Below are 12,571 nucleotides of genomic sequence, written 5' to 3' on the forward strand. Positions count from 1 at the left end.
ATTTTACCAAATTACAGTTATTACAGAATAGTCTAAAGTAAGTGCTTTTGATTTCAGACTCAATATGTTTTCTGATACTAAAAACATTAAAATACATTAATTAAAATATCAATTCTGATAATTAAGTCATTATAAAAACACAGTTTGTGTGAGCAAAGACAATGGGAGAATGGACTAAATATATACTTAAACTTTATTTTAGTTAAAATATGTTAAATGAACAAGAACTAATTTAAGTTTATAGTAAACTGTGAACATGAATCAGTTAATTTTAACCAGTTCTTGTTCAGGATGAACTGCAACAACACGGCTAGTGAAATGTTATAAAATAAGACTTTTAATTTGTGAAAGGAGGTTGCACAAAATGTTGTAGCAACAAAAATCAGATATTTCTCAATTTTCCCTCCACTGAAAAAAGTATATGAGTGGATGGTTAGACTTTTTATTATCACCTGATAATATTTAACATTTCTTCCATTAATTGTAAAGAAAATAATTTAAAAATAAATGATCCATCTAGCAGGCAAGAAGTGTCCATTTTTCAATGTAATAATTTCCAAGCTTAAGCTGCAAAATATATTGAACTAAAATCTATTTAACTGAACAAATGAGCCGCAGCTGACTGCCTGAAAGGTCACAATTCACCAAATGTAAGAGAGATCCCACATAAAAAGCAGCGTCTAAACGCACTGATGGTTTACATAAAAAGCATAAGCAGAGAGTAAATTACGTCCCCACTTTACGGAGTGTTGAGGCGACAGGAGGAGGAGGAAATGTGCCAGGAGGAAAACCCGGAAGTCAGTGAGGAGGAACAGAACCGCACAGAGGCCAAGCATTCGTCTTTCATGAAAGATGAATTTATCACAGCAGCAGAGTGGGAACGCACAATAAATTACCTGACGCTCTGCATGCAGCAGACATTTAATTCGTTTCATTTCACTACACACATCAGAAGGCGGCGCTTGATTAAAAACCAAAAACAACTCTTAGATCGCTTCCTGGTTGGTTTTAGCAGCAGATCCTGTCAACCAGATTGGCTTTAAATGAGTTTGTCAAACTTTTTCTGACTACTTACACCATTTAACAAACACTCACAGACCAAACAACTAGAAGTCGCCCTGCAATAACAACATAAACACATAAACATAAACAATCCGAAATTACAATATTAGTCTTTTAACTCATTGTCTTTGTTCCTTCTAATGTGAAGGTGGTGCTGTCTGTAAATGTGACTGGCTACAATAAAACCAAAAACAAGTCGACTGGGACCTTTTAAATTATTTATAAATTCTGAAATTATGGATTCTAAGCTTATAGAAAAACATTAATTATATTTTTCATAGAAGCAAAATATGAGAAAATAAACTTGAAATTAGTGAATTATTATAATAATAATTAATCATTTTTAAATTATTCCAAAACAGACTTAAGTTGCTTTGGCAAAATTAACATTTTCTTTCATAGACTATGACTATCATTCATAGTCCAACATAAATAATTTTATTTTAGGTGTTAAGATGCAGTTAGTTAGCGTGGGGCGCAGCGCTGCTCCAGTGTGTAAATTCCACTGGTAGCTTTATAGCAGCATGAAATCAAGTGCTGCAGTAACTGCAGTATTTACATTTAAGCAGCTTTTTATGCTAATGTTTATTTTTACGCATTCTCCTGAAAGGAGATTTTCACAAGCCGGTAATATTTAAGTCATTAGTCACCCGCTTTGGATGTGCAAAATGCGTCAGACACAATGTTCACACTTGCATTAAATGAAATTCCGTATCCCTCACAAATGTTCCTCTTGGGGTTTAATGCTGATTTCTCTGCTGTTTTCCACTAATAGCCTTACAGACCTGGCGTAGGACTCAATGGAGAATCTTTCTGTTGGCTGATGATCCAAAAATGACTCAAAAAATATCTCGGGTAACGCATTGCGTCCCACTACCTCTACCATTATAACACTGCTTGTTTGCCAGAGGTCTCCTCTATATTCGAATGGGGTCGGAGCCGGCGTCATGTCAGTTGTGTTTATTTAATATTAAGAGAATATTGACAAAATTTTGCACATGTTACAAATGTGTGCAAAACTTTGTGCACATTTGAAACGCAGCCAGATTTCAAGATGAGCAGCAAAAGCAAATGAGGTGGATTAGCAGTGCTCACTAACCACTAATGTTTTCATCCAAGTTGCTGAGAAATCAGGCTGTTAGCATGTCACAACAGTCATGATACTGTCATGCAGTCTTTTTTTTAATTATTATTTAGCACGTTTTCAGCAACAGGGTAGTTCAAAGTGCCTTAAAACGTGCAGTTTTAAAACAACAGGAAAATTTTAGTCGCGATTATAGTCAGACAGGAAGAAAAAAACACTCAAGTATCTTTTTAATGGTTTGACTGGATTTCTGGTTTCAACAGTAAGGATGTTTGTTTTCTCTTGTTCCTCAGTGATGATTTACAAGGTGAGGTTAAAGCAGTAAATCAGGAGCGTCTTCTCCTTCCAGTCAGACGACATTCTTATCAGTAAAGCCCGACTTCCTTCTCTTATATCTGAGAATGTGAGTCAAGCAGCTGAGTTATACCTCCGGTTTTTACAATTAGCTTGTTTTTGCACATCTCAATCAGTAGCATTGAAATAATTACTCTCTGTTTACTAAAACTTCAACAGGCTCCTTTCAAACGTGAAAAGAAAGTATTTGAAAAAATGTGGAGCTGTTATTTAAAGACAAGGCAAGGGTGTTGCATCAAAAAATAATAATAAAAACACACCCAGAAATGGAAGCGTGTTTTTCTGGGACGAACCACATGGGAAGACAAAAAATAAATAAATCTGCAATCATTTGGAGCAGCAGCCCTTCGACTCATCTCCTCCCCTTTCTCTCAATGAGACGCTCTGCATGTCATCTGCTGCTCATCCATGTATGCAAGAAATTAGTTGGACGATAAATTGTTCCCAGTACGGTGGCGCAGTTGGTAGCACTGTTGCCTTGCAGCAAGAAGGTCCTGGGTTCGATTCCCGGCCCGAGGTCTTTCTGCATGCAGTCTGTATGTTCTCCCTGTGCATGCATAGGTTCTCTCCGGGTACTCCGGCTTCCTCCCATTTATAGTCAAACATGACTGTAAATTTCTAAATTCTCCCTCGGTGTGAGTGTGTGTGCCTGGTTGTTTGTCCTGTCTGTCTCTGTATTGCCCTGCGACAGACTGACGATAAATTGTCCCAAAAGTTATTGCGATAATTGTAGTAATTGCATTGCGATATGTCAAGCAGTGCAATAATGAAAGAACACATTCTCAAAAATCAATAAACTTTAAATAATGATCAATATTTAACACTGGAGCAGGAAGACATTTTAAATATCCAAAATAAACAAACAAAACAACAAATAAAGTTAATTATGAAATCTCTGTAATCAAAATTGTGCTAAAAAAAAGGCTAGTTGAGACCAAAACACCTTAGACTTAACTTTAATTATTCAGTTTTTGGTAGAAAGAGAGAAAAGAGAAAAATTATAAGTCATGAATTTATTATGTCATTAACTGATTTATTGGTTATTGCAAAAGGACAACCTTTGCTAATTTGCTAACAAGCTCATGGCTTTGCTAACTTTCTGTCTAGCATATTAGCATTTTCGCTAAGTCTGAAAATCTTTAGCTTAGCACCTAGCTTCCCCCAAGTTAATTTTCCCAGATTATTTTTAATGTTTGACATTTGTGTTGAAGTTTTGGTTGCAAAGTAAGATATTTTAATTTATGCTTTTATTTTGAAGTTGGGGGACACTGTTTATGCATCATTTCCTTTTTCTTTCCTAATATTCTCCACCAGTGGAGAGACTTTTTCTCTCAAATGGTATAAAAATAATATCTGGAAATGAAAAAACAACATCCTTACTGAAAATGTACACTTTGATGAATGCCCATAACATCAAATATGACTGCAACAGGTTATAGTCATCTTTGCATCATTTTACCGACAACAAGGACCAACAAAGTGCTCAAATCTGAACGGAGACTGAAACCTCTCATGGTGACAATAAATACATACTTTCTAGAAGCAAAAGTGTAGAAATGTCGCAACTGCAATGTGTTTTTTTGTTTTGTTAGAAATGTAGATCTGAAGCCAAGCTGCACACCAGTCAGATAAAGACAGAGTTTGGGAATCAAAAACTGCTTGGTGTGTCTGGGATTGGCCTACTTCCTCTGGGCTGGCAGACGGTGGCTAACCTGCTGCTGTCAGAATCGATAAGTCTAAGCAGTCCAACCTGAGCGGCTCTGAGAATAAACTCAGCTCATCTGATTACTGCTGAGACTTTACTTCACGACCGACAAAGTAAAAATTTCCTCCTACTTTCTTTGGGCAACACAGCTGCAAAAATCACATCATAAACATGTAACTGTGATACTACAGGTGAATGTTGAGATGCCAATTATGAATATTCCACATTTTTGAAGAGGCAGTGTTACTTTTTGAGCTTTACATCATGTTATAACGTTATTCACTCATCAAAAATATACCTTGAGTGTTACTTTAATTATTTTATGCAGGTTTGACAAATCCTGTAATCTCCATGGCAACCATTCAGCTGTGCAAAACGCCTGGTTGGACCTAGCTCCGCCTTCGAGGCACAGCTCCTCCTCCAAGTTTCAGAGCTTCGGCCTCACAGATCAGCTCCTTCAGACTAGCCAGCAGTAATTAGCAAACACCTGGTGGCACTGCTGACTTCATTATTGGAGCTAAGTCTCAGTCAACCGCTGGTAAAAACTTTGCTAAAGAGTTAATAGAGGAGCCATGTTGTGATGGCTTCCTCAAGGTGGAGTTTTTAAAGAGGCAGAGGCCCAATTTCAAATCAGGAAGTAATATTTCTTTTAAGTCATATTCAATAGACGCAGAATTTTCATAACAACTGAAGCAAACATAGTTACTTGATTATGCTATAAAATGTCACTATGTGTCAGGAAAACACATAATACTGCCCCTTTAATGAATTTCTAATTTTCTACAAAATATCACATAAAAAATCTGCTGAATATAAAAACATTTATATCCAATTACCCGATTAGGCCTCAGAATAAAAGTATTTGGTAAAACGTCAACTCAAATACTGTGTAACTCATCAAATTATAAATCACTTAATATTTAAAAATTACATCATCAGACAGACCAAAATTTAAAGTTAAGTGGAAATTTTGGTATTTTAAGCACAAAAATGACAATAATTCATATAAATAACAAAATGAGGCAAAAAAAAAAATTTCCAATTTGGTTTCTTTCGATTAAAAACTGAGAAATTTTAACCATGTAAGAGTTGAAATATTTCAACATATTTTTACTCAAGTAAAGGTAAAAAGGAGCCGTCCAGGAAGTACTCAAGTAACAAAAGTATTTGGTGAAAAGGCGACTCGAGCACGGAGTATCTAATCGAACCAAAATATAAAGCTGTGTGGAAATGTTGGTATTTTAAAGACCAAAATGAAAATAATTAATATCAATAACAAAAGATCAAATAAATATGTTTCCAAATCAATTTCTTTAAAAAAAACAAAACTTATAATAAAAAGAAACTGCAGGTGTGTCTCTGTGTCTGATGAATTTTTGGTTAAAACATGTTTGTTTTTCATTCACTGGGTAGAAAATTCAGAAATTTTACTCAAGTAAAAGTAAAAAATACAGTGTAGTAAGAATACTCCTAAAAGTGTATTTTTTAAAAGAAGTTACTCAAGTAAATGTAACTAGTTACTACCAAACTCTACCGATAAAGAAAGCAAAGGCTCTGCAGCATGATCTGCCTGATGAGTTTTCTCTCTGTGATCCAACAGGTTTCAAGAAGTTCAGCCTCTGGTGTTCCTCTGCTAACGGATGCTAACAGATGCTAGCGACGCGCCGCCGCCTCACCTCTTTGATCCTGTCCAGCTCGTTGTGCAGCGCCTGCTTGGAGATCTCCACCTCGATGATCTTCTGCCTGAGCGTCTCGTTCTCGTCCTCCGCTCGGCTGCGCTTGTCCTCCGTGCTCTCCAGCTCGTTGTGCAGACGCACCGACACGTCCTTAGCAACCTGAGGACCGTTCAGTTGCACCAGATTAATATTTTTGTGGTCTCATCTGTAATCCTTTTTCAGACTTCAATACTTTAACGTCTTTTACTGGAACACAAAGTAAAGCAGAGTAAAGCAGAATGTCTTCCAACTGACTCACCGTTTTTGTTATTTTCTTTTGTTATATGTCATTTTCTGCAAGTAAATACAAAATTTTTGCTTGGAATTTTAGAGACATGTTGCCAGTAGTTGGTAGAATCAAAGAACAATGTTCATTTTACTCAAACATAAACCTGTAAAGAGCAGAATCAGAGAAACTGATCATTTAAAGTGGTGTTTAATTTTTTCCTGAGCTGTATGCAGTAAAAAACCGTAGAAGTTTTTCTTCCTCTCTGTTTTACAAAAAGAAATTTTAGACGAATCGAATCAACAAGCAGCACCTTGAGGTCCTGCTCCAGACTGCGCAGCAGCTCTCCGTCCACATGGCCCGTCTGAGCGACACGCAGGCTCTTCTGCTCCGCTTTCCTCAGCCGGTACTGCAGGATGCGGCAGTTCTTGTTGGCCCGGTCCAGTTCCCGCCGCAGCTCCTGCACCTGGTAGACCTCCTCCTCCAGGTAGCTGTCCCGAACCTCCTCCATCTCCGCTCGCAGCTCCTCCACTTCATCCTGGGAGACGCAGAGATGGAGGAAACAAGAAAATGTTTTGGGTCTTAATGTGTCATCAAATTAAAAGGTGGCCTGTTACCTTGTACACGTGTAAGGGCGATAAAAAACATGATTACATTTTTTGCACAAAATCATTCTTAGAAAATAAGATTTCAGTTCAGTTTCGAATATTTTGAGCAGCTTTAAATCCAAATAAGCTGCTGCTGGCCAGGCCCCCAACGTAACGAGTACACTTGCACGTGAAAATGGCTGAGAAAAGATGCACAATTATCCAAGTGTACATCTTTGAAAAGCATTAGTAGAGCCTCCTGCACAACCAACAAGAATGCAGCAAGTGCTTTCTTGGTAAGTCAACACACTTCTCTTTTCCAGCAGCCATTGTACTGCACATACAGCTGTAAAAACAGCTGACCAAATGTGCTGGAGCTGAATAAATTTACACAAATTAACACATTGTAATGTGAGTTTTGTTCCACTAAAACAAAATATTCATACATTTTAAGGCTTCTTTCTGAAAAGCATTAGCAGAGACCTCTGCACAACCAACAAGAATGTAGCAAGAGGTTTCTGGACAGCAAGTCAATAGCAAAATACTTCTCTTTTCCAGCAGCCATTGTACAGTGCATACAAAACCAGCTGACCAAACATGCTGGAGCTGAATAAATTTAATGTGAGTTTCAGCTGTTGTAGCAGAAATATTAATATAATTTAAGGTTTCTGTCATTCAGAAGGCAAAAACATTTTTATGAAGCTTTTCTGCAACTAAAAGTTAAAACTGAGCCTCTTTTTAGGACAACTGTGCAGAAAGTTCAGATCTGAGAGACACAAGAAAATGAAACTTGTTAAATAAATGTTTATTTTTTCTGCTATAAAGACCAGAAAATTAAATCGGGACAAAATTGATCAGTAAATGTCAGTGTGATGAAAGTCGTGTCATAAAAACGGATTTAAAAGGTCAAGAAAAGGTTCCACAGTCACAAGGATGGGTTTAAGTTATTTTCTGGCATAAATATATTAAGGAAAATATGCAACATGATACACTTCTGTGGATTATGTTAATACTTTTAAATGGTTAAGCAGGAGCTCCAGTAATGATGACGTAGCATCCTTATTTGGGCTGAATCGTCTCATGAACATGCAGAGGTCTCTGTCCCGGATCTGTTTACTGCGTAGATTTTCCCGGGGACAGCGATCCCAACATGTGATGAAAAGACAACGAAGGAGGGAGAACCGTGTCAATTAAAGAAAACTAAATCCATCCTGATTTGGGAAAGCACTGAGGCCAGTGTTATCTGAGCAGGAAGCAGCTAATGACCGCGCAGACGGTCGAAGCGATCAATGCACAGGTTCAGAGCGGCACACTTAAAGAAAACCTCTGGTGTTTATTACAGGAGCGTTTGGTCCTCTTTTTGAAGACACTTTGTCTTCAGCCGTCAGCGGTTCTGATCGCTTAGAAAGGTTATATGCAAAATAAAAAAGTTTAAAGGAAAACTTTTGTTCTTTTTTCTCAATGAAATATGAGCTGGGAAATTTTCTGACTGGGTTTTAATTTGCTACTAGAACTATGCCTGGCACAATAAATTTTACTGGACGATAAAACGTCCCAGAAGTTATCGCGATAAACGATAATGTTGTTTTGAGAACATTTTCAAGTAATATAATGGTAATGTCATAATAATGCAAAAACATATTCTGAAAGATCAATAAACTTTAAATTCAAATGAAACTGGAAAATATTTTAAAAATCCAACATAAATGAACAAAACAGCAGAAACGACAAATAAAATGAGTTATGAAGTCTCTGTAAACAAAATTATCCTTAGAAAATGGCTATTTGAGACCAAAACACCAGACTAAAGACTTTTATCAACCAGTTTTTGGTAGAAAAAGAGAAAAAAGAAAAACAATAAATTGTACAAATGGAAGTTATTGAGCTTGTTTTAATTTATCATGCGATTTATTGATTTATTGCGACAGGTCTAATTATGAGGTATTAAATGTCTCCACGTTGAAAAGATTGATCCAGGGCTGCAACTAATGATTATTTTAGTAATCTGACGATTAATCAGATAAAAAAAAATTGCATTCTACAGAATTAAGCCATTTTATAGATAGTAGAAATACATTAAAAGATACAAATAAGTAATTAATTTCCTTTTTTAAATACATTTTTTGCCTAAGACAACACGGCTTTCTTTTAGTGAATTTGAGCCCATTTTGTTTTGCAAACATTTTTCGGCTTAATCCTCAATGTGGCTTTTCTAATCCATTTCTGCATATTTTTAAACTTTAAACATAAAACTGAAATTGTGAGCAACAAGACTGATCACAAATTAAAAAGAAAAGTTGTAAATATGACGATATAATGTCATGTAGGCATGAGAAAAATTAAGTAAGTGCAAATTAAGGATTCATAAAGCTTTTTAGGTAAATTATTAGTTTGCAAAATAGAATTTTATTTTGTTTCCTTGTTTTGTAACGTTGTAAATTTACCAAAATAAATCAAAAACTATAAGATCTGAAATGTTATTTTAAATTAATTGTTTTATGCTTTTTTGGAATAATGACGTTTCTAGTAGAAAGAAAGATACAAGTAATATCGAAATGTATTTCACAGCTTTTTGAAACTAAATCAGAAGTTTTGTTTTGGTATAATTAACCTTGACATATCCAATATTCTTATTAATTATTACTGTTTTTATTCTATATGTTCTTATTTAAAAAGTAAAAATATCTGGTGTAAAATTAGTATTTATAAGTAGCAGGAGTAAGTGATATTAACTAAGAGTTTTATTGTGATATTTTGTGGTAACATTGTGATAACGACAATAGTGACAATGAAAACTGTTTATTACTTTTTCACATAAAGTAGCATTATTTGTGTCAATACATTGCTCACAGTAACTGAATTTAATTATTTTAAATGCGATTAAATATAATCAAACTGCATTGAAATGCAGTTTAATATGATTACATAATTTATTATGTATCAATAAGTTACATATTTATTGATAAGTAACGATGCGATCATTGAACAAACTGGAGAAAATACTAAAACTTACAATCTGGACAGTTTTGGGTGTTTTAAACATCATTAACTGAAATTTATTGTGACAACAAGAAATCAAAATTCTTATCATGATAAGAAATTTATCACGATAAATTATGAACAATACGATAAAAGCCCACTCTTAATAAATAGTTAATATTTGAGAATCTGCTGGATAAAAATTAAAGTGACAGACCAGTTAATTGGATAATTCACGGACACGATATTTGCATATATTTGTAGTTAAAGATAAATTTACCAGCCACTCGAGGGGAACTTGTTGCAGAAATCCAGCTGCATCAAAACAAAGACACCCCAAATGAAAACAAAGATGTTCCACCAAGCTGCAGACTTTGCTTAGTGGGGGGAAACTCGGTTATTTCGGTAAACATGTTTTGTTGGGGGGAGGTTGGAGGACCTTAGAGACCCAGCTGGCAGGCGGCAACACCCAGGGTCTTTGAACGCACCTCCTCCACACTCTGACATCTGACTGTCATCAAGTCCTGTGGGATAAAGCCGTTTCAGCCAGAGGCAGCAAAGCTGATTAACTCTCTTGTGTCTCAATTGAGACAGAAACAAGTGATCAAGTTTGAAACATTACTTTCATCTGTGTAACCGTTTCATCTTCGAAATGCAGAAGAGCTTGATGCTTTATTTGTGAGGGGTTTTTGTCTTTTTTATCGATCTGTAGGTGAATTTTAAAGCAGCGAATGAGACAGAAAGTCCAAGATAGATTCAAGCTTTGTTTTAAAAATATGCTTCAAATATTCAGCTTTTACAGATAATCTTTAAAGAAATAGATAATTGGCACAAAATCTTACTGAGTAATTTGGTCTAGTTTCGAATGCTAATCTATTAGTAAACTTAAAAGACAAAAACTAACTTACAAGTATCTTTTCAGCAAGAAATATTAGCTTGTTTTGAGTAAATTATCCCTTAATATTGGTTAAAAAAACACTAGTTCCAATGCAAATTATTTCACTCATAACATGGAAAAATCTCTTCTTAAAAGTGAAAATCTGCCACCAATATTAAGGAATTATTTACTTAAAACAAGCTAATATTTCTTGCTGAAAAGATACTTGTAAGTTAGTTTTCGTCTTCTTTTAAGTTTACTAATAGATTTGCGGTAGATCAAAATTACTTGCATCAAAACAAAGACACACCAAACGAAAACAAATACGCAAAATATGTTTTACCAAACTGCAGATTTGCTCAGTTTTCTGTTTTTACAGTGAGAATATTGTATCCTGCACAATCTGGCTCTCATTGGCACAGATGCATTTATCTGAGCAAAACGTGAGACTTTATGTCAGAATAGGCTTTAGATTTGACTGAAATAGTATGAAAAATGTGAAAAAAAGAGAAAAAACATGGGGAAGCACCAGGATGAAGCCTCCCCCTCATAAAGGTCCCACAAATAAAGGTCAAATCCACAGGGACGGCTGAGAAGATTACCAGAATGACATGATAGATGGGAAACCAGTGGGAATGTGTTTAGATTTGAGATATAGATGAAAAATTAAATTATAATAAAGCAGGTGAAAAGTCAAGGACATAAATGACAATCAGCTGTGAAGACTGCTGCACCCTTTCCCCACGTATTCCCCCCATTCGTGGTCAGATGGTTTTATGATTATATGCATAAACTGCACATTATTTTCACATTCCAACATGTGAAACTAGTGGATTTTTGGTAAATACAGAGGATCATCATGTATTTGAGGCTTTGTCTGTGGAATGTCTCTCCAAATTACTCGTGGAAAATTTGCATATTTGTCCATTTTTTGCAGGAAAATCTGAAATATAAAAAAAGAAAACTCAGCTTAGGAAGCTGAAATGCTCCTACACAAAGCACCCAATCCAGAAGCGCCATTCATTTTCCTTGGTGCTGATTGGCTGAACACACAAGAATATAGATAACGACAGCTGGTAAGATGTGCTAATTAATGTCTCTTTTGAAAAAATCAACTGGAACGCTCTCCAAGGTCAGATTTCCCACTGGTGAGAGCAACTCCGACTTGTAAGGCATTTACTGGGCGACTCCGCGTTTCAATATGGCCGCTCATTGCATCAACAGTATTAAGATGTGGTGGAAACATGTTTACTTTACAACACGCACCTGTAAAAATGCGTCTAAAATGAACATGTTACATGGATGTAGCACCTGCAACTGTAAACTGAACAAATTAAAAGTTATGCTTGCTTAAAATGATGTTTATGAAAGCTACTGCAACCAATGTCTATGGGCGCCGCCATGATGGAAATCCAAATCTCAGTATGTAACTTTAAAAAAAATTATTTGACATATTTGCTAAAATGTTGACAGTATAAGACAGATAATGTGAAAAATAAAATTCTCTGCTTTCTCCCAGTTCTAACTGCAGACATTCAGTCAGAAACATCCAATCAGAGCCGGGAGGAGGGTCTTAGCGCTGTCAATCACTGCTCACATCTTCCCTTTTGCTCTCTGCTACAACTGGTTCACCACAACATAGTCTGTCATTAATGCTAGTTAGCCTAGCCACAGATCACAGCAGATAAACATCCTGGAATGGTAAGCTGTTTCTCTGTTATTAGCACATTGAACCGCATTGATTGACAGCGCTAAGACCCGCCTCCTGGCTCTGATGGGTTGTGATTGGCTAGTTAGCATGACCACCAATGTCAAAGGACAAACAGTTGTTTCTCTTTCATTACCACATTTAGCAGAGCGTACATGAGTTAGATTGACAGCGCTAAGACCCGCCTCCTGGCTCTGATTGGCTGTTTCTAACCAGGAGTGGCGTATTTCAGCAGACAGCAACAGTAGCTCAGGGAGGAGATGAAGGAGCTCCA

General features: G+C 36.0%; 1 protein-coding gene across 4 annotated transcripts in view; it reads right to left on the reverse strand.

Annotated features, from left to right (window-relative positions):
• The window catches only part of mtcl1 (microtubule crosslinking factor 1), an 87,509-nt gene that overhangs the window by 72,169 nt on the left and 2,769 nt on the right, over positions 1-12,571 (reverse strand). For all 4 annotated transcript variants that reach the window (XM_028021606.1, XM_028021605.1, XM_028021608.1 and 1 more), the window contains exons 2-3: positions 6,460-6,684; positions 5,882-6,040 (exon numbers count right to left, since the gene is read on the reverse strand). In XM_028021606.1, coding sequence (XP_027877407.1) covers positions 5,882-6,040; positions 6,460-6,684 — 384 coding nt within the window. The remainder of the gene's footprint in view (positions 1-5,881; positions 6,041-6,459; positions 6,685-12,571) is intronic.

The sequence above is a fragment of the Xiphophorus couchianus genome, chromosome 6, assembly GCF_001444195.1.
Source record: "Xiphophorus couchianus chromosome 6, X_couchianus-1.0, whole genome shotgun sequence".
In the NCBI taxonomy this organism is placed as follows: domain Eukaryota; kingdom Metazoa; phylum Chordata; class Actinopteri; order Cyprinodontiformes; family Poeciliidae; genus Xiphophorus; species Xiphophorus couchianus.